The sequence below is a fragment of the Muscardinus avellanarius genome, assembly GCF_963383645.1.
Source record: "Muscardinus avellanarius genome assembly, chromosome: 10".
Taxonomy (NCBI): domain Eukaryota; kingdom Metazoa; phylum Chordata; class Mammalia; order Rodentia; family Gliridae; genus Muscardinus; species Muscardinus avellanarius.
The window spans coordinates 113,104,531-113,125,311 of NC_137796.1; the positions used below are offsets into that span (position 1 = coordinate 113,104,531).

General features: G+C 62.3%; 4 protein-coding genes across 4 annotated transcripts; 3 read left to right on the forward strand and 1 right to left on the reverse strand.

Annotated features, from left to right (window-relative positions):
• Positions 1-5,680: 5,680 nt before the first annotated feature.
• Positions 5,681-8,654, forward strand: FBXL16 (F-box and leucine rich repeat protein 16; the record flags this gene model as incomplete). Its single annotated transcript, XM_080704221.1, has 5 exons — positions 5,681-6,313; positions 6,843-7,351; positions 7,951-8,035; positions 8,328-8,391; positions 8,506-8,654. 5 exons carry the CDS (start codon positions 5,681-5,683, stop codon positions 8,652-8,654), a joined length of 1,440 nt encoding a protein of 479 aa, XP_080560347.1.
• Positions 8,655-11,822: 3,168 nt separating this feature from the next.
• WDR24 (WD repeat domain 24) lies at positions 11,823-16,087 on the forward strand (the record flags this gene model as incomplete). The annotated part of the gene is made up of 9 exons (XM_080704472.1): positions 11,823-12,303; positions 13,166-13,343; positions 13,460-14,132; positions 14,586-14,704; positions 14,780-14,901; positions 14,992-15,096; positions 15,208-15,548; positions 15,667-15,851; positions 15,919-16,087. 9 exons carry the CDS (start codon positions 11,823-11,825, stop codon positions 16,085-16,087), a joined length of 2,373 nt encoding a protein of 790 aa, XP_080560598.1.
• A 270-nt stretch (positions 16,088-16,357) lies between these two features.
• On the forward strand, positions 16,358-17,820 carry JMJD8 (jumonji domain containing 8; the record flags this gene model as incomplete). Its single annotated transcript, XM_080704648.1, has 8 exons — positions 16,358-16,434; positions 16,521-16,616; positions 16,687-16,735; positions 16,812-16,908; positions 16,984-17,052; positions 17,136-17,255; positions 17,338-17,405; positions 17,740-17,820. 8 exons carry the CDS (start codon positions 16,358-16,360, stop codon positions 17,818-17,820), a joined length of 657 nt encoding a protein of 218 aa, XP_080560774.1.
• A 297-nt stretch (positions 17,821-18,117) lies between these two features.
• STUB1 (STIP1 homology and U-box containing protein 1) lies at positions 18,118-20,007 on the reverse strand (the record flags this gene model as incomplete). The annotated part of the gene is made up of 7 exons (XM_080704751.1): positions 18,118-18,243; positions 18,319-18,435; positions 18,524-18,580; positions 18,782-18,869; positions 19,027-19,192; positions 19,270-19,468; positions 19,849-20,007. 7 exons carry the CDS (start codon positions 20,005-20,007, stop codon positions 18,118-18,120), a joined length of 912 nt encoding a protein of 303 aa, XP_080560877.1.
• Between the last annotated feature and the right edge of the window lie 774 nt (positions 20,008-20,781).

Below are 20,781 nucleotides of genomic sequence, written 5' to 3' on the forward strand. Positions count from 1 at the left end.
CGTCTAGGAGCGGGGACCACGCCCTGGGCCACCGGCTGGCCGGGCAGTCTGAGCTCTCAGGGACCTCTTGCCTAGCAGGAAGGCCCCAGCCTCCCCGTGAGCTCAGCGCTCTCCAAGTCCCCGAACCTTGGGCCAAGGTGGGCCGATTTCCATTCTTGAAATGAGTGCAGGGTGTCCCGGGTTGGGCTAGTGGGGCCAGAAGCCAGGAGCAGTTGGAGGCCTGGCAGGACGCTGGACACGAAGCTGGGGGCAGTGGGGCTGCCTTTGGGGCTGCAGGCCCGCCATGGCAGGAAGCCTCGGAGGAGGGGCAGCCAGGAGCATCCTTGGCCTGCCCTGCCACAGATCCCAGAGACCTTGAGGCTCCCAGGGTAGGGGTGGGACCGTGGGCTCCTGCAAGCACAAGCTCTGGTGGGGGGTGGCAAGGAGCCCTGCAGGTGCCCGGGGCATCCACGTGCACACCCCCCCAACTCGGGCTCTCCACGTGCACACCCGCGGCTGGGAGCATTTTCAGCCTAAATCGGCGCAGCTCTTGGATTATTTCTCCCCTGGCGCCGCCTCCGCCGCCTCCTCCGGATCCTAGCCAAGCAGGAGGCTCCCCTCCCCACCCCACCCCCGCCTCAGGGGCCCCTCCCTGCTGAGCTGGGCTGCCGGGCTGGGTTTGCCTAAGCTGCCCCTCCGCTGTCAGCCGCTGTCCACGGTGCCGTGCTGGCCCCAGAGCGCCCGGTGCTGTCCATGGTGCTGCGCGCCGGGCGCCGAGCCGGGTCTGAGGGACACAGCGAGACCGGGCGGTTGGGGCAACCTGGGCGGCAAAATCAGGGTGGTGCTGGTTAGGGAGCAGGGGCCCCTCTGTGGGGCCACGGAGAGCATCTAGGCTGGGCTGCTTCTCCATCCCAGCCCAGCCTCCAAGGAGGCCTTGCTGGAGAGGAGTGGGGCCATGTCGGTTTCATCCTGGCCTTGCAAGGGACACTGCTGCCCGCAAAAGCACACTGTTCCCTGTAATGCACTCAGGGAACCAGGGTAGCCCCACGGAAGGTCTCCCCCACCACTGTGGAAAAACTAACTCTCCAGAGTTATCTCAGTTATAATTCCTTCTTTTTTTCCTTGCAGTACCGGGGATGGACCCCAGGGGCATTGTACCTCTGAGCTGCACCCCCAGCCCTAGTTTTTAGTCTTTATTTTTGAAACAGGGTCTCACTGAGTTGCAAAGGACCTTGCTAAGTAGCCGAAGCTCTCGGAGAACCCCTATCCTCCAGTCTTAGCTTCCCGATTGCTGGGATTACAAGCATGCGCCACCACGCCCGGCTCAAAAAGTCCTTATCTTAAAACCGGGTGACAGTCATGGCCGGGTGACAGTCATGGCCGCCTGCACACACGGGGCTGCCCTGAGGCTGAAACACATGATTTTCCTGGCAGGTCCTTGCCAAGTGGTTATGAATTTTGTGCCATCCCTGTCGTGAGCGTGCGCAAAGGTGCGGCGAAGGCGAGGAGCCTTGTCCAAAGCCGCCTTGGGCTACCACCCAGGCCCAGTGATGGCTTCGGGAGGCGGCGAGGGGCATGGTACCAAGCCTGGGGCCCGCCAGCGCTGTGGAGCTCGGCTTTTGGCCTCAAAGCTCAGCCGGGCCCCAAAGCTCAGAAACCCTGTGTTCTGGAGGACTCCGGTCCCATCCCAGGGAGGGATGTCGGTGAGGACTCTGCTGTCCAGGCCCTGGGAGCCCTGGAGAGAGGGCAGGGGCTCCTTTGCTGTCCCTGGAGGCTGCTGCTTCCACTCTGAGGTCAGGCCGGGCTGTGGGGATGGGTAGGCAGCTTCCTCAGCCCCAGAGCTCGGGAAGGGGGCTCAACTGAAAAGGAGAGCAGGTGGGCAAGAGGGGCTGGAGCAGCTTTGGACCCTCTTCTGAGGTTGTGGGCAAGACAGACCTAGCTGAGTATAGTAGCACATGCCAATAGTCGAAGTACTTGGGAGGCTGAGACAGGAGGGTTGCAGGTTCGAAGCCAGCCTCAGCTACTTAGCAAGGCTCTCAGCGACTTCAGGAGACTATTTCCAAATAAAAAATAAAAGCCAGGCATGGTGGCACACACCTGTAATCCCAGCATTCGGGAGGCTGAGACAGGAGGATCGCGGTTTGTGGACAGCCTCAGCTACTTAGTGAGGTCCTTTGCAACTCAGTGAGACCCTATTTCAAAATAAAGAATTAAAAAAAATAGGGCTGGGGGTGTAGCTCAGAGGTAGAATGCCCCTGAGTTCCATCCCCAGTACCACAAAAATTAAAATAAAATAAAATAGGGCCCAGGGTGCAGCTCTGAGGTAGAATGCTCCTGGGCTCCACCCTTAGCAACACACACACACAAGAAATAGTAGAAGGAAAGAGGACTGCGTGTGGGCTCCTGCCTCGTCCTGGGGCCACCTGCAGGCGGGAGGCAGGGCCTGTGCTGCCCTGGGGCTGGCGGGGATGAGATGTGAGCTCCTGTCACTTCCTGAGCTTTTCGGGAGCCACGCATGGCCCTCAACTTCTTTCACAGGAGGAAGCAGGTGTCATCACCAGGCTTCAAGGCAAGGAGACTGGAGGCCCCAAGAAGAGACTAGCTAGCCAAGGCCATGCACCCAATACGGGACCTGCGGGCCCAGGGAGCAGGACGCCAGGGTCTGTGGGTGAGAGCCCTGGATGCTCAGCCCCCCTGGGTGCTGGGTGGGGTGGGCAGGTGCAGGTGGCTCTGAGAATCCCACTGCCCTTTAGGTGGGGGACCAAAGGGACAGCCGTGTCCAGGGAGCACATGCTGGCACAACAGACAGCCCTGGGAAGACATCTGTTCTTCCTCTGGGTAGGTCCCAGCTCGCACAACCTTCTCTAGGCACTGAGATTCTTGGGAGCTGGTGTGTAAGATTCAGAAGGGTGCCAGAAGCTGGGCATGGTGATGTATGCCTGGAATCCCAGTACTTGGGAGGCTAAAACAGGAGGATTGCAGGATCAACAAACCAGCCTTAGCAACCTAGCAAGACCCTGTTTCAAAATAAATAATCAAAGGAGGCTGAGCATAGTGGCACATGCTTGTAATTCCAGTACTTGGGAGGCTGAGACAGGAGGATCACAGGTTGGAGGTTAGCCTCAGCTACTTAGGCCCTCCCCCAGTTAGTGAGACTCCATGTCAAAATAAATAATAAAAAATAGGCTGGGGGCCGGCCGTGGTGGTGCATGCTTGTAATCCCAGTACTTGGGAGGCTGAGACAGGAGGATCATGGTTCGAGGACAGTCTGAGCTACTTAGTGAGACCCTTCACAACTTAGTGAGACCCTGTTTCCAAATAAAGAATAAGAAATAGTAAGCCGGGTATGGTGGTGCATGCTTGTAATCCCAGCATTCAGGAGGCTGAGACTGGAGGATTGCAGTTCATGGACAGCCTCAGGTATTTAGTGAGGCCCTCCACAACTCAGTGAGACCCTGTTTCAAAATAAAGAATAAGCCGGGCGTGGTGGTGCATGCTTGTAATTACCGCGCTTGGGAGGCGGAGGCAGGAGGATCACACTGGTTCAGAGCCAGCCTCGCTGGCTTAAGAGACCCTGTTTCCAAATAAAAAAAAAAAAATAGGTCTGGGAGTGTAGCCCGGAGGTAGAAGGGCTTCCAGGAACCCCAGTAACACCAAAAAAGAAAGAAAGAAAGAAAGAAAGAAAGAAAGAAAGAAAGAAAGAAAGAAGGAAGGAAAGAAAGAGAGAATAAGAGCCAGGCTGGGCGTGATAGCACACACTTGTGATCCCCATGCCTGGGAGGCTGAGACAGGAGGATTGTACAGGTTTGAAGCCAGCCTCAGCTACTTAGTGAGACCCTATTTCCAAATAAAGTATAAAAAACTAGGCCTGGAGCCGGGCGTGATGGCGCACGCTTGTAATCCCCGCGCTTTGGAGGCTGAGACAGGAAGATTGCACAGGTTCAAAGCCAGCCTCAGCCACTTAGTGAGGCTTTCAGCAACTTAGTGAGACCCTGTTTCCAAATAAAATATAAAAAAGGTCTGGGAGTATGGCCCGGAGGTAGAAAGCCTCTGGGTTCTACCCCCAGTACCACCAAAAAAAAAAATAATAATAATAATAATTAAAAAATAAACTAGGCCTGGGAGTATAGCCTGGAGGTAGAAAAGCCCCTGGGTTCCACTCCCAGTATCACACACACACACACACACACACACACACACACATGCACACACACACACACAAAAAGAATAAAAACTAGGGCTGGACGTGAAGCTTGGAGGTAGAATGCCCCTGGGTTCCATCCCCAGTACTGCAAAACAAACAAACAAACAAAAAAAAAATAATATAAAACAGGCCTGGGGGTATAGCTCAGAGGTAGAATGCCCCTGGGTTCCATTCCCAGTAACACACACACACACACACACACACACACACACACACACACACACACGGCTGGGGGTGTAGCTCAGCAGTAGAATGCACCTGGGTTCAATTCCCAGTTCTGCAAAAAATAAATAAAGTATAAAAGCAGGGTATGGTGCCTATAATCTCACTACTTGGGAAACAGACAGTTGATTGCAGGTTCAAAGCTGGCCTTGGCAACTACTGAGCCTCTCAGCAGCTTTGTGATGAGACCCTATTTCCAAATAAAAAATAAATTAGGGCTGGATGTGCAGCTCAAAGGGGAATACACCTGCGTTCCATCTCCAGCACCACAAAAAATAAAAATAATAATAAATAAAAAGGGCTGAGGATGTAGCTTGAAGGTGGAATGCCCCTGGGTTCAATGCCCAGTTCCAAAAAAGGGGGGAACAGAGCCCCTCCAGAGCCCCAAGGCAGCGTGGGGGAGGGCCTAGGCACTGCCCAAGCCTTTCCTCCAGGTTCCCAGCTCTGCCCAGCAGAGGTTGGGCCTCGAAGAACAGAGGCAAGGATGTGGCCAGGGACCCCACCTCCAGCCTCTTGCCCATGAAATGGGAATCATAGTATCTCCCCTCGCTCTCTCCCATTCTCTCTCTCTCTCTCTCTCTCTCCCTCCCTCCCTCCCTCCCCCTTCCTCCTCCTCTTCCTTCTCCTCCTCCTTCTTCTTTTCTTTCTCTTTCTCTCTCTCTCCCCCTCCCTCCCTCCCCCTTCCTCCTCCTCCTCCTCCTCCTCCTCCTCCTTCTTCTTCTTCTTCTTCTTCTTCTTCTTCTTCTTCTTCTTCTTCTTCTTCTTCTTCTTCTTCTTCTCTCTCTCTCTCTCTCTCTCTCTCTCTCTCTCTCTCCCTCTCTTTCTCTTGTACTATGGATTAAACCCAGGGGCATTCTACCTCTGAGCTATACCCCCAACCTATTTTATTCCTTATTTTGAAACAGTGTCTCACTAAGTTGCAGAGGGCCTCACAAGTAGCCAAGGCTGGTGATCCTGCCTCAGCCTCCTGAGTACTGGGATCACAAGTGCTGTCCCATGCCCAGCAGGATCAGAGTAGCTAAGCGTCAATGGGCGGCGCAGGTTGAGGGGCCAGTGCATACAGGAGGCGCAGTGCATGCCCTGGCTACGGACAGCCTGTCTCTTGGGCTGCACACAGTCAGGGGAGGCACACACTCAGATCCTTTCTGCCTGAGAGTTCTGCCAGAGCCCGAGAAGGGGGCACCCAGGGGAGGGATGGGGTAGGCTCCCCCACCGCCCCAGAGCCCAGCACACTCACGTGCCCCTCCTGGCCCATCTGCAGAGTGTTCCAGGAAGATGTCGAGCCCGGGTGTCGACGGCGACCCCAAGCCTTCATGCTTGCCTCGGAATGGCCTGGTGAAGTTGCCGGGCCAGCCCAACAGCCTGGGTGCCGCCAGCATCACCAAGGGCACCCCAGCTGCCAAAAACCGCCCCTGCCAGCCCCCGCCCCCACCCGCCCTTCCACCCCCCAGCCTGGCTACCCCACTGTCCCGGGCTGCTCTGGCCGGGGGCCCGTGCCCTCCGGCAGGTGGACCAGCCTCAGCCTCGGTGCCCGGACCCCCAGGGGAGCGGCCGCCCCTGGCCACAGACGAGAAGATCCTCAACGGCCTTTTCTGGTACTTCTCGGCCTGCGAGAAGTGCGTGCTGGCCCAGGTGTGCAAAGCCTGGCGGCGTGTGCTCTACCAGCCCAAGTTCTGGGCGGGCCTCATGCCAGTGCTGCATGCCAAGGAGCTCTACAATGTGCTGCCCGGCGGCGAGAAGGAGTTCGTGAACCTGCAGGGCTTCGCTGCGCGTGGCTTCGAGGGCTTTTGCCTGGTTGGTGTCTCCGACCTGGACATCTGTGAGTTCATCGACAACTATGCGCTCTCCAAGAAGGGCGTCAAGGCCATGAGTCTCAAGCGCTCCACCATCACTGATGCCGGTCTGGAGGTGTGCCCGCAAGCTGGGCAGGGCTGGGGGCAGGGGAGGCTCAGCAGTGCGGGTGTGGGGTGCTGGTCTAGAGGACGCGTAGCACGCACGGCAACAGAGCTGAGGGTGGCAGGCTGGTGCTCCGAGGAGGAGCGTGGCTTGATCATGGGGCGTGGGGCAGGACTGGCTGCAGAGTTTGGGGACCGGTGCAAAGTGAAGGTGCGGGGTGAAGATTCTCAAGTTGAGAGCCACACCCCGTCCACCCATGAGCCTGACCTTGGGTGGGAGGTTGCTGAGGGGAGCTCAGGAGGGGTCTCCTCCTAGAAGGCCCTGAAGCCGACTCCCGAGCACCCACTATGCCCGGCCCTGCCCGTGTCCTGCTCCTCCAGGGTAACAGCCGCGTGTCCACTCCCCAGGATTCAACACTCGCACAAATCCACACCCGGGAGACCCACTGACTGCCTCCCCGCTCCTGCCACCCTGCGGGAGGGGCGTGGGGGCAGGCCGGGAGCAGAGCCAGGCTGCCCCTGACGCGCCCTCTCGCCCACAGGTGATGCTGGAGCAGATGCAGGGCGTCATTCGCCTGGAGCTGTCTGGCTGCAACGACTTCACGGAGGCGGGGCTGTGGTCCAGCCTCAGCGCCCGCATCACCTCTCTGAGCGTGAGCGACTGCATCAACGTGGCGGACGACGCCATCGCGGCCATCTCGCAGCTGCTGCCCAACCTGGCGGAGCTGAGCCTGCAGGCCTACCACGTGACGGACACGGCGCTGGCCTATTTCACCGCCCGGCAAGGCCACAGCACGCACACGCTACGCCTACTGTCTTGCTGGGAGATCACTAACCACGGCGTGGTCAACGTGGTGCACAGCCTGCCCAATCTCACCGCGCTCAGCCTCTCGGGCTGCTCCAAGGTCACGGATGACGGCGTGGAGCTCGTAGCGGAGAACCTGCGCAAACTGCGCAGCCTCGACCTGTCCTGGTGCCCGCGCATCACGGACATGGCACTGGAGTACGTGGCCTGCGACCTGCATCGCCTGGAGGAGCTTGTGCTGGACAGGTGTGCACGCCCTGGGGCCCTGGCAGGCGAGTCCCATGAGCCCGAGTGGGTGGGGCCTAGCCCCTGGGCTTCTGGCTGGGCAAGGCTGCGGAGGGACAGATGCAGGATATCACGGTGGGCAGTGCCATCTTAACGGGGCATCAAGGGTGGGCCAAAGCGCGCAAGGGTTGGCTGGACCACATCCTTTGAAAGAGCGGTGCAGCTGGGCGTGGTGGCACACGCTTGGGAGGCTGAGACAGGAGGATCGCACAGGTCGAAGCCAGCTGCAGCTACTTAGTGAGGCTCTCGGCAACTTAGCGAGACCCTGTTTCCAAATAAAATATAAAATAGGTCTGGGAGTATAGCCTGGGGTAGAAAAGCCCCTGGGTTCCACCCCCCAGTACCACAAAAATAAATAAATAAATAAATAAATAAATAAATAATATAGGTCTGGGAGTATAGCCCGGGGTAGAAAAGCCCCTGGGTTCCACCCCCAGTACCACACACACACACACACAAATAGCGGTGCCAGGGCGGCTTGGGGCTACGATGGGAAGTTAGGGGCTTGGTGGGGTGGGCGGGCGACTTGAAGGTGGGCAGTCCCCTCTGATGCACCACAGGTGTGTACGCATCACGGACACTGGCCTCAGCTATTTGTCCACCATGTCATCCCTCCGCAGCCTCTACCTGCGATGGTGCTGCCAGGTAGGGGACCACCAGGCCTCCCGACGTGGGGGCTAGGCGGCGCGTGGGGCTCCCGGTTCAGACGGCCCGCTGACTTCCTCCTGGCCCCCTCGGGCCCCACAGGGAGGGTCTGGGTCCCGGGGCAGGTGGCCCACAGGCTCCCCGTGCCCTCACCCTTGCTTCCCGGCCACTTCCTGGCTCTGCGGGCGGGGGTGTGTGGTGGGGGCGAGAAACCTTCATTTTGAACCCTGCCCCTGCCCCTCGGCGGCTCCAGGTCCCCGGCAAGCGGAAATAGATAACTCGCTCTCCCCAGGTGCAGGACTTCGGGCTGAAGCACCTCCTGGCCATGAGGAGTCTGCGCCTCTTGTCGCTGGCAGGTGAGCCCCTGGCACGCTGCATGCCCGGCCTGCCGGCCCAGCCCGCGGGGCTCCCGCGGCCGCCCGCCCCGGTGAGCCGCGGCTGAGCCCCCGCCCGCCCGCCCGCCCGCGCAGGCTGCCCGCTGCTCACCACCACGGGGCTGTCGGGCCTGGTGCAGCTGCAGGAGCTGGAGGAGCTGGAGCTGACCAACTGCCCCGGGGCCACACCCGAGCTCTTCAAGTACTTCTCGCAGCACCTGCCCCGCTGTGTCGTCATCGAGTAGGAGGCCCGCCCGCCGGAGCCCGCCGCGCGGGGAGCCCCGCCACGCACGCACGCACACTCGGGGACTCTGTGCATGCCCCTCGTGCCCGCACTGCACGCCCGCCCGCCCTCCGACACGCCACAGCCATCACCTGCCCGCCCGCGGGGGGCTTCCTTGGGGGCACTTGGACCCCCAGCGCCCTCCCTGCCCCTCCCTGCTCTGCCTCCCGCTGCCCCTCGTCCCGGGCAGGGCCCAGGAGGATTGGGGGGCTGGGTCCCCCAGCACTCAGGGCCTCCGGCATCTTCCACTGCATTGCGCCCGGAGCCTCCGAAGGGTGCGAGGGGACTCAGTCCACTGCCAAAGCCATGGCCCCCGAGGAGCCCAGCTCCCGCCCTCCCTCTCTGTGCCCGCCTGACCAAGCGGCCTCCCTCCCTTCCTTGCTGGTGTGGGCCGGTTCCTGCCCCCATCAGATCCTTGGTCCCTGGCCAGGCTAGGAGAGTATTGAGAGTCCGTGCCCTTGGAGTAATCGCTATTACCCCAGCCAGCCGCAGCCCCCCTGGGCCCCTTGAGACCCCAGGTTGGAGCCACAGTGCAGAACTGTCAGGCCTTGGGAGCAGCCAGGCTCAGGCCGCTTAGCACCACCTTCCCCCTGAGCAGGTCTCCTCAGGTGGAATCTGCAGAATGGTCAGGATCAGCACTGACCAGCGACTCCGATCTTCCAGAGGTCCGCACACCCGAGGAGGGAGGGCTCGCTCCTAGCCCCCACTCGCCCCTCCCTGCTTCCCAAGTCTCTGGCCGTGTTCTGTGTGATCCCAAGACACTGGACGCCCTGGAGGGCCATGCTGAGGAGCAGGCCGGGACCCTTTCCATCCCAACTCGAGCCCTAGCAGATACAGCACCCACACGCAATCTTTGAGCCCCTACCTGGTTGGGAGTAACCAGATTCCAGAAGCCAGAGAGTGAGAGTGGGAAAGGACCGCACGCCAGCGTGAGATGCTGAGGCGGACACGGGCCGGCAGCCCAAGGAGCCCACCCGCGCCGGGAGGGGGCTCCAGGCTGAGGGGTCAGGAGCCAGTGTCTTCAGCCCCTCCTCCCGGGGCCCCGAGGGCAGGGTCAGCTGTCCATTTGCCCAAAGTATTAATGCCACTGAAGCTGTGATATTTCCAACGACTGTGGGAGGAAATGTAAGGGGAGAGAGGAAACAAACAAAACCAACCAACCCCTAAAGTCATTTTCTTATTGTACATAACAACCTCATTCTCCTGTATATGCGGAAGATATAACCTTATATTTGGTAAGTGTTTCTTGTGCTATTTTATCACGTGACCTGTTTATAAAAATATATATTAAAAAAGTTGTAAAAAACACGAGTCTGGCTTGTTTTTAGGCCACTGGATCACAGCACAAGAGTTTTTTTTTTTTTTAATCTACCTTGGGTGGCCTAAGTCTCTTCATGTACCTCATCAAATGTATTCATTCTTTCAAGAAACGTGCAAGCCGGACGTGGTGGTGCACGCTTGTAATCCCAGCATTTGGGAGGCTGAGACAGAAGGATCGCGGTTTGAGAACAGCCTCTGCTACTTAGGCCCTTTGCAACTCAGTGAGACCCTGTTTCAAAATAAAGAATAAAAGGCCGGGTGTGTGGCGCACACTTGTAATCCCAGTGCTTGGGAGGCTGAGACAGGCGGATTGCACAGGTTCAAAGCCAACTTCAGCTACTTAGTGAGACCCCGTTTCCAAATAAAAAACATAAAATAGGACTGGGAGTATAGCCCAGAGGTAGAAAAGCCCCTAAGTTCCACCCCCAGTACATCAAAAAATAAAAAATAGGGCTGAGGGCCGGGCCCTATTTTTTATGTGCACGCTTGTAATCCCTGTGCTTGGGAGGCTGAGACAGGAGGATCACACGGGTTCGAAGCCAGCCTCAGCTACTTAGTGAGGCTCTCAGCAACTTAGTGAGACCCTGTTTCCAAATAAAATATAAAAAAGGTCTGGGAGTATAGCCCGGAGGTAGAAAGCCTCTGGGTTCCACCCCCAGTACCACCAAAAAAAAAAAAAAAAAAAAAAAGGGCTGGGGGTGTAGCTCAGAGGTATAGTGCCCCTGGGTTCCATCCCCAGTGCCACACATGCACACAAAAGTGCAGAGGCTGGAACTCAGCAGTGACCAACACAAAAGTTCCCTAATCCCCACTGCAGAAAGTCATTACACGTAATATTCTCTCAGACAGGAGTTGAACGAGATGGCTGCACGCCTGTAATCCTAGTATTTGGGAGGCTGAGGCAGGAGAATCACAGGTTCGAGGACCGATTCGGCAAATGAGCGAGCCCCTAGGTTCAATCCCCAGTACAGAAAGAGAAATGAGAGGACAGGGGAGGACTAAGACACAAAGACACACAAAGCCAGGCGGAGGCAGGCACAGGATGAGCGCAGGTCCACAGCCAGCCTCAGCAATTTAACAAGTGCCTCCTCAACTTAGTGTTTCTTGTTTTTTAAAAATAAAATAAAACAAAATAAATAGAGCTGGGTTATAGCTCCACCTGGACTAGCGTAGCGCCCTAACCCGGAACTTCTATAGGCGTAGAGCCGACGATCACTTCCGGAGAGGCCCGAGTCAAGGACGGACCACATCCGGTGGAGGGCGGGAACGCTAGGCCGCTTCCGGCGCGGAGGTTCCGTGCTGCCGGGAGCCTTAGGTAAAGGTCTGGAGTACCCGCGGAGGCAAGGCTCCTCGGGCCGCTCTCATTCCGGTCCCGCGCGTCACCGGAACCCCGTTCTCCGTGCCGCTGGCCTCTTAAACTGCCCGGACCTTTGGGTCCCTCCAGCTTTTTTGCCCCCTTCATATTTTTTGTTCCTCCCCGGAGACCCGCTGCCTGAGGCCCCCCGGGTGGATTGTGTGGACGGCCGGAGCCGGTGGCCACAGGGATCTGACTGACAGGGACAGAAAGGTGGCTTGGGCCGGGACTAGCCATGTAAGGTCTTCTGGGGGAAGTCAGATATGGTACTGACCAGCCTCAGAGCAGACACGGAGCCTTCGGGTAGGCTGGCTGACTGGTCTGGACTGGTCACCAAGACTGGCCAGCTCTGGCCCAGCTTCTGGAGAAGTAACCTGAGTGAAAGGTCTGAACTGAGGGCCACGCAGGCCAACTGGGCCCGCCCGCTTCGCTGACCTCCTGCCCCCGTCTGCAGCCATGGAGAAGATGTCCCGCGTGACCACGGCCCTGGGTGGCAGTGCACTCACGGGTCGCACCATGCACTGCCACCTGGATGCGCCAGCCAACGCCATCAGTGTGTGCCGTGATGCAGCCCAAGTGGTTGTGGCAGGCCGCAGCATCTTCAAGATCTACGCCATCGAGGAGGAGCAGTTTGTGGAGAAGCTGAACCTTCGTGTGGGCCGCAAACCCTCACTCAACCTGAGCTGCGCTGACGTCGTCTGGCACCAGATGGATGAGAACCTGCTGGCCACAGCGGCCACCAATGGAGTGGTGGTCACCTGGAACTTGGGCCGGCCATCCCGCAATAAGCAGGACCAGCTGTTCACAGAACACAAGCGCACCGTGAACAAAGTCTGCTTCCACCCCACCGAAGCACACGTGCTGCTCAGCGGCTCGCAGGACGGCTTCATGAAGTGCTTTGACCTGCGCAGGAAAGACTCTGTCAGCACCTTCTCGGGTGAGGCCCACACACCCAGAGGCATCAGTTGCTCCCAGGGGGGAGCTGGCACTGGAGGAGTGGGGTCAGCAAGGAAGGGACAGGGCAGGCCTGGGTAGGTCGTGAGCCAGGGCACTTAGGGGAGGGAGCAGGAGGCAGGAACTGCAGGAGCCCCCGGGCTGGGTGCGGCATGGCGCAGGGCAGAGCCCGCAGATTCATGGATTGGCTGAGTACGGTTTGCTCCTCTCCTTGGCTTCAGGCTGCCTCACTGCAGCAGGTCCACCAGATCCAGCAGTGCTCAGGTGAGGGATGTGGAGGAGTGGATGCCATCTAGCCCCAGGGCCCTGACAGCCGGGCCTTGTCTACCTTGGCGAAACCAGGCCAAGTATAAGGCAGGGACCTGGGCCTCGGGGAGTCAGAGGCTTCTTAAGACAGATCCTGAGCTGCCCGTGTCAGGGGACTGCTGGACACTGCTCTCCCAGGCTCTTGGTGTCATGGCCCTCTGGGTTGGACCAGCCCCTGAGCCCTCCACAGCTGGAGCTCCAGCCTGAGGCAAAACGGGTGGCAGAGGTTGAGGCATCTTCCTCAGCCACCTCCCTCTCCCACGGGGCAGCAGTCCCCAGGGAAGTTGGGCAGGTGGCCCGGTGGGGCTCCCACCCCTTCAGTGCTCAGATACTGCCTCCAGGGGAAATCCAGGCCTGAGAGTTTGTGCAGAGCACATGCAGTGTATCCCTGGCTTCGGCTCCACCCACCTAAGGCCAACCTGGGGCTGACCTTCTGCCCTTCGGGCTTCTTAGTTGGCCACAGGCAGGTGTGGGACACCATTCCACAGCCACTCCAAGGGCCAGCCCCCTCACCCGTCTCCAATGACCCCTGTCTCTAGGCCAGTCAGAGAGTGTACGGGATGTCCAGTTCAGCATCCGGGACTACTTTACCTTCGCCTCCACCTTTGAGAATGGCAACGTGCAGCTTTGGGACATCCGCCGTCCTGACCGATGTGAGAGGATGTTCACGGCCCACAACGGGCCTGTCTTCTGCTGCGACTGGCACCCCGAGGACAGGTGCGGTGCGGGCTGCAGGGGGCACAGGGCTGAAGACCCGAGGCTGGGGCAGCAGGGCTGGGGGATTCCACCCCTCTCAGGAGGGTCACTGAGGCCTCGGGTGGGCCTTCCCACAGGGGCTGGCTGGCCACGGGCGGGCGCGACAAGATGGTGAAGGTCTGGGACATGACCACACACCGTGCCAAGGAGATGCACTGCGTGCAGACCATCGCCTCTGTGGCTCGGGTCAAGTGGCGGCCTGAGTGCCGCCACCACCTGGCCACATGCTCCATGATGGTGGACCACAACATCTACGTGTGGGACGTGCGCCGGCCCTTCGTACCAGCCGCTATGTTCGAGGAGCACCGAGACGTCACGACAGGCATCGCCTGGCGCCACCCACACGACCCCTGCTTTCTACTCTCGGGCTCCAAAGACAGCACCCTGTGCCAGCATCTGTTCCGTGACGCCAGCCAGCCTGTTGAACGTGCCAACCCCGAGGGCCTCTGCTATGGCCTCTTTGGGGACGTGGCATTTGCCGCCAAGGAGAGCCTGGTGCCTGCTGAGTCAGGACGCAAGCCCTATGCTGGTGACCGGCGCCACCCCATCTTCTTCAAGCGCAAGCTGGACCCTGCTGAGCCCTTTTCGGGCCTAGCCTCCAGCGCCCTCAGCGTCTTTGAGATGGAGGCCGGGGGCGGCAGCATGAGCTGGTTTGTGGACACAGCCGAGCGGTATGCCCTGGCTGGCCGGCCGCTGGCTGAGCTCTGTGACCACAACGCAAAGGTGGCTCGGGAGCTTGGCCGCAATCAGGTAGGCGGGCTGAATGGCCTGGCTGCTGCCCCCACCCCAGGCTCGCCCCTTGCTCTGCCCAGTTGCACCAGCAGCCCTTGCCCCACGAGCTCAGGTGTCAGGACCTACCTGGGCCAGAGCATCCCATGCTGGGGGGCCTGGGGAGCCATGTGTCCAAAGCCCTCCCCACTGTTGGCATGGCCCCTTCCCCGCACCCGGCCTGCTGAGTGCAGCCTCTGCACACGCCCCTCTACCCTTCTGCCCCCTTGCTTCGCCGCACCAGGGCCTCTTTTCCCCTTTGCCCCTGCTTCCTGAGGGTACAAACTCGATTATCTTTCCTATGGGTCAATTTCCCCGGGGGCCGGATGGAAGGCCCTGGGTCTCCGGGCAGCTGAAGGTTGATGTGCGATTCTGTCCAGGGCTGGGGTAGCTTGGGGGCTGGCCGGGACCCCGAGTGGCTGGTGCCTGTCCTAGGTGGCGCAGACATGGACCATGCTGCGGATCATCTACTGTAGCCCTGGACTGGCCCCCTCTGCCAACCTCAGCCACAGCGTGGGCAAGGGCAGTTCCTGCGGCCTGCCGCTCATCAACAGGTAGCTGCCTGGGCTGGCCCTCCCTGGAGGTGGGCTGCCGGAGCTCAGACACCCACGAGCCTTCCATGCCCCCAGTTTCAACCTGAAGGATATGGCCCCAGGGCTCGGCAGTGAGACGCGGCTGGACCGTAGCAAAGGGGACACACGGAGTGACACGGCTCTGCTCGACTCCTCGGCCACGCTCATCACCAACGAGGGTAGACCAGGGGCAGGCAGGGGCTGGGGGGGCGGGGCTGGGCACCCCTCAGCGAACCACCTCTGAGTGCTTGTCTTCCCCTGCTGGACAGACAATGAGGAAACCGAAGGCAGTGATGTACCTGCTGACTACCTGCTGGGCGATGTGGAGGGCGAGGAGGACGAGCTGTACCCGCTGTACCCAGAACATGTCCACTGTGAGTGGGGCTGGGGAGGGGGGTAGAGGGCCAGGGCGGGCTCACCATGAGTGGGGCTCAGGGTGGAGGGCCAGGGCACCTCAGCCCACCTGCCTTGTCCCTGCCTCCTAGCCGAGGAGCCAGAGTATGTGCTGCCCCAGGAGGCCTTCCCATTGCGCCACGAGATTGTGGACACGCCGTCCGGGCCGGAGCACCTGCAGGACAAGGCTGACTCACCACACGTGAGCGGCAGCGAGGCGGACGCAGCCTCCCTGGCGCCCGTGGACCCGTCGTCTTCCTTGCTCTCCGTGTCCCACACGCTCTGTGATAGCCGCCTGCCCCCTGACTTCTTCAGCGTGCTGGTGTGCGACATGCTGCGCTTCTATGCCGAGCAGGGGGATGTGCAGATGGCTGTGTCCGTGCTCATCGTGCTTGGTGAGCGGGTGCGCAAGGACATCGACGAGCAGACCCAGGTAGGTGGGACGGGCAGCCCCCGGCCGCTGCCTCCCTGCTCCAGCCGGGCCCTCTGCTGCGTGGCCGGCTCGTGCCGCGACACCGACCCGACACCGACCCGAACCCCTCGTCCCCAAGGAGCACTGGTACACGTCCTACATCGACCTGCTGCAGCGCTTCTGCCTCTGGAACGTGTCCAACGAGGTGGTCAAGCTGAGCACCAGCCGCGCAGTCAGCTGCCTCAACCAGGCCTCCACCACCCTGCACGTCAACTGCAGCCACTGCAAGCGGCCCATGAGCAGCCGGGGCTGGGTCTGCGACAGGTGGGCCTGGGCGGGCGGGGCCGCGGGCGCCCTGGAGGCCAGAGCTAAGGTGCCCTCCCCCCCACAGGTGCCACCGCTGCGCCAGCATGTGCGCCGTCTGCCACCACGTGGTCAAGGGGCTGTTCGTGTGGTGCCAGGGCTGCAGCCACGGCGGCCACCTGCAGCACATCATGAAGTGGCTGGAGGGCAGCTCCCACTGCCCTGCCGGCTGTGGCCACCTCTGCGAGTACTCCTGAGGCGGGGCAGGCCTGTGCGGACGGAGGGCCCGGGCCCTGTGGGCGCTTATAATAAAGAAGCAGCAGCTGCTCTCGGACTGCGTGTCCGCTGTCGCGCGGCGCGGGCGGGCGACGAGGCCGCGCTGACCGGCGGCGGCCAGGGCACTGCGCGGCCTCCACGCGCTCCGGAAGTGCTCGCTCGGGGCGGGGCGCTTCCGGGAGCCGCCGCGGCGGGGCTGTTGCCACGGCGACGGGCGGCCGGGGCTTCCCGGCGTGCTGCGCGGCGGGCTCATGGCGCGGGCGCCGCTGCTCCTGCTCCTGCTGGCGGCGCTGGCCCGGCCGGGCCCCGGGGAGGCCGGCGGGGGGTGGTGAGCGGCGGCGGGGGTGGTGGGCGGCGGCGGCGGCGGCGGGCGGGCGGGCGAAGGGCGGGCGGCGCTGACCCGGCTCCCCGCAGGCGGCAGAGCGGGGGCACGGCGGCGGCCGTGGCGGAGGAGGAGCGCTGCACGGTGGAGCGCCGGGCTGGCCTCACGCACGCCGAGTTCCTGCAGCAGTACGTGCGGGGCGGCGGCGGGCGGGCGGGCGGCGGCGGGCGGTCCTGAGCGCGATCCCTCCCTCCCCAGCTATGCCTTCCACAGGCCCGTCATCCTGCAGGGGCTCACGGACAACTCGGTGAGTGCCGCGCCCTTCGCGAGCCCGCCCGCGCTCGCTCGCTCGCGGCCGCTAAGCCCTCCCCTGACCCCTGCAGAAGTTCCGGACCCTGTGCTCCCGAGAAAGACTGCTGGCCTCGTTTGGGAACAACCTGGTTAGGCTGAGCACTGCCAACACCTACTCTTACCAGAAAGGTGAGCCGCCGCCCCCTGGGGCCTGCCCCGTCTCTAGGCAGGACCAGCCAGTCTTGACCGGTCCTTTTCCTGTAGTGGACCTGCCTTTCCAGAAGTACGTGGAACAGCTGTTGCACCCCCAGGACCCCTCCTCCCTGGGCAATGGTGAGCCAGGCCCTGTGGCAGTCAGGGTGGGGCACTTGGTAGGCCTCCCCTGCCAGGATCCTGATTCTCTTTTCTCCCTGCAGACACCCTGTACTTTTTTGGGGATAACAACTTCACGGAGTGGGCCTCTCTTTTTCGGCACTATTCCCCGCCCCCGTTTCGTCTCCTGGGAACCACCCCTGCTTACAGCTTTGGAATTGCAGGTCGGTGGTCCTGGGGACCAGAGGCTTTGGGACGGCCTGCCCACACAGATCCTTTGGTCACCAGCTGCTCCTGACTCCACAGGAGCAGGTTCTGGGGTGCCCTTCCACTGGCACGGGCCTGGATTCTCAGAGGTGGTCTACGGCCGCAAGGTCTGCATGGGCTGGGGGCTGAGGCGAGGGGCTTGTGGGCCACAGCACACCAGGGTGACTTCCTGCTCCTGTCCCCAGCGCTGGTTCCTATACCCACCTGAGAAGACACCAGAGTTCCACCCCAACAAGACCACGCTTACTTGGCTCCGAGACACATATCCAGCCCTGGCGCCCTCTGCTCGGCCCCTGGAGTGCACCATCCGGGCCGGCGAGGTGAGTGGGGGAGTGCAGGAAGGGGACGCCAGGCCAAAGGTGCCCCGCTAATCTGTGTCCAGATTGGCGGTGGGGCCAGCCAGGTCCAAAGGCCTTTCGTTCCTGTGCTCACTTCCTCCAGGTGCTCTACTTCCCTGACCGCTGGTGGCATGCCACGCTCAACCTGGAGACCAGCGTCTTCATCTCTACCTTCCTCGGCTAGCCGGAGCAGGCAGCTGGCAAGCCAGTCACACATGCACGTCCCCACAGAGTGCTCACAGATTTTATTACAGGGACGGTGGCAGTAGTGCCTCACCCAACCCACCCTCAACCACTCTTTCCACCCAGAAGGGGAACGGGGAGGCTCGTGGCCCGGCAAGCCTATGTCAAGGGGAGCAGTCCACAGCCCGCCTGCACAGGCGGCTGCACAGGCCCAGGGACACAAACTATGTACAGGGAGCGCGGTGCCTGCCTCGGACCCTCCGGAAGCAGGGCACCCGCAGGCGGCAGGACAGAGGCCTCAGTAGTCCTCCACCCAGCCGTTCTCAGAGATGAACGCGTCGATGACCTCCTTCATGGCCAGGTTGGGGATGAGCTGTTCCTGGGTCAGGGGGCTCCGGGTCACGGGGTCAAAGTGGCCCACACGCTGCAGTGGCAACGGGACCAGAGTGCTCGGTGCGGGGCTGCGCCTCTGGCCCTGGTCCCAAAGCCCGGGGCTTACCTGCAGGTGCTCCTCGATGTCCTTGCGGTCGTAGGTGATGCCACTTGGTGTGATGCAGGGCTCCCGCATCAGCTCGAAGCTGATCTTGCCACACAGGTAATCAGGGATGTCTCGCTTCTGTAGTACACAGGGGTGCCGTCAAGAACCAGGAGGGGCCGTGGCTCCCGCGCCTGCCTCGCAGAGGCTCCAGGGAAGAGACACTCACCTTTCTCTTCTCGTCCACCTGAGAGAAGAGCTCATCCATGTCCGCCATGTATTTATCCTGTCAAAAACGGAGCGCCGCGCGTGGGCCACTTGCACGTTCTCGCCACACACGGGCACAGACCCAAGTGAGCCAGAGGTCCCCTCGCGTCACGGGCACAGATCCACCAGCGGGCCAGGTGCCCTCAGCCGTCACACACACACACACACACACACACACACACACACACACGGACCCACATGTGGGCAGGGGCACCCTCACGTGCTTGGCCTCAATGCAGGCTTGCTGGGCTCGGACATGGCCGTCGTCCTCATCACCCTCGTGGTTCCGCTGACATTCTTCCAGCTCCCTGGCGATGAACCAGGAACTGGTCAGGAAGGAACACGGAGGAGCCATCATCCCCCCAAGCTGCTTCCCTTGAGCTTCCTTGAGCCAGCGTTGGCTTTCAATAAACACCTACACTGGTGACCCGGCTCGGCGGGGCCTGCGGGGCGGGAGGGACCCACCTCTCGCGCTCGGCTGCAATGAGCCTCGTGAGGTAGGAGTGCAGCTCGCTCTCCTGGTGGATGCGCCGCTCCTCCATACTGTTCCAGCGCTTCTTCTTAGCAATACGCAGAGCACTAGGGATGTCATCCCCGAAGTTGAGCCGCTGCTCCTTGGCCAGGCTGTAGGCTGGGGGAACGGAGGCTCAGGTCCCACGGGCTGGCCCACCTCCTTCCCCGGGCCCAGCACGAGTAGCTCCAGCCCACCTCGCTGCAGGTTGGCGATGGCCTCGTCGTAGCTCTCCATCTCCAGTTGGCACTGGCCCAGGAAGAAGTGCGCCTTCACAGACTGCCCGTCCAGCTCCAGGGCCCGCCGGCAGTCGGCCAGGGCCGGCTCTGGCTGCTGCATCTTCAGGTAGCACAGGGCCCGGTTGGTGTAGTACACGGCCACGAGGGGGTTCCGAGTCTGGGGACCAAGCCAGCCACCGTCAGGGTGCAGACTGCGGTTTCCTCCGCCCCAGGAGCTGACAGCCCGATGCCCCAGGGCCTAGCCCAACTTTGGGGCCCGCGGCTGGCGCCCAGAAGCTAGAGGCGTGTCGGCTGTCAGCTGGGCCCGGGGCGCCCGCCCTCTCGCCCAGAACGGCCTTGGGAAGGCGCCCTTCCCACGCTCCCGGGCTGCGGGGCGAGCTTCCCGGCCCCGGGCCCCGCCAGCGCCAGCATCCCGCCCTCCGGCCTCTGAGCCCGACGTCCAGCACAGGCGGGTCGCGCCCGCTGGGAAGATGGCCAACGGATCTCCGCGGCCCACAGGCTGCGGCGCCCGGCCGGCCGGCCGGCCCGCGCACTCACGATGGCGCGGCCGTAGCAGGCCGCCGCCTCCGGGTACTTGCGGCCCACGAAGAGCCGGTTGCCCTGCTCCTTCAGCTCCTGCGCGCTCGGGCTCTTCTCTGGGCTGCCGCCGCCGGTGCCCAGACGCGCGCCGCCCTCCTTCTCCTCCTTGCCCTTCATGGCGCCGCGCGGCACGGCCGCCCGCAGCCCGCAGCCCGCAGCCCGCGCCGCGACCCGCCCGGCCCGGTCCGGCGATCCACCACCGGAACTTCCGGCGCGAGGCGGGCGGCGGGCAGACGCGGGGCGGGGCGGGCGCGCCGGCTCAGGCCCCGCCCCGGCCGGCTCAGGCCCCGCCCCGCTGGCCCCGCCCCGGAACCCGGAGCCGCGGGGCCCCGTGCCCGCCCGCGGCCGGGTCTCCGCTCGGCGCCGGGCTGCGGCTGCGGGGAACGCCGGCCGGGGCGAGGCCTGCGCGGGCTCGCCTCCCCGGACCCGGCTGCGCGGCAGTGAGCGGTCCCGCCCCGGCCTGTGCGCCGGCCCGCGGCCATCGGCCCCCGGGAGCGCCCGCACACCCGGCCGGCCGGCGGGCCCTGCCGCGCTGCGGGCGGGGGCACACAGGGCCCCGTGTCGGGTGGGGCCCCTGCACAGACGCCGTGTGCCCCAGGGCCAAGGACCCCTCACCTGGTGGAGGCGGCACTGTGGGCCGGCGCCCTGGACCTCGGCCCCGCGTCAGCCCCACCTCGGTCACCCGCAGGGATGGTCACCGTGGGACCACGCCCGTGGAGGCCTCAGGACCTGGGCTCGGACAGCAGGCTGGCTGAACAGGCGGCGGGTGCTGTGAGCGCCCGGAGCCGGAGGCCGCAGCTCCACCGCGGACACGGGGCACTTCAGCACCCCGCCCGGGCCTCCTCTCACTGGGGAAGGCCCTGTGGCCCGTTCAGGGTGAGGGACAAGAAG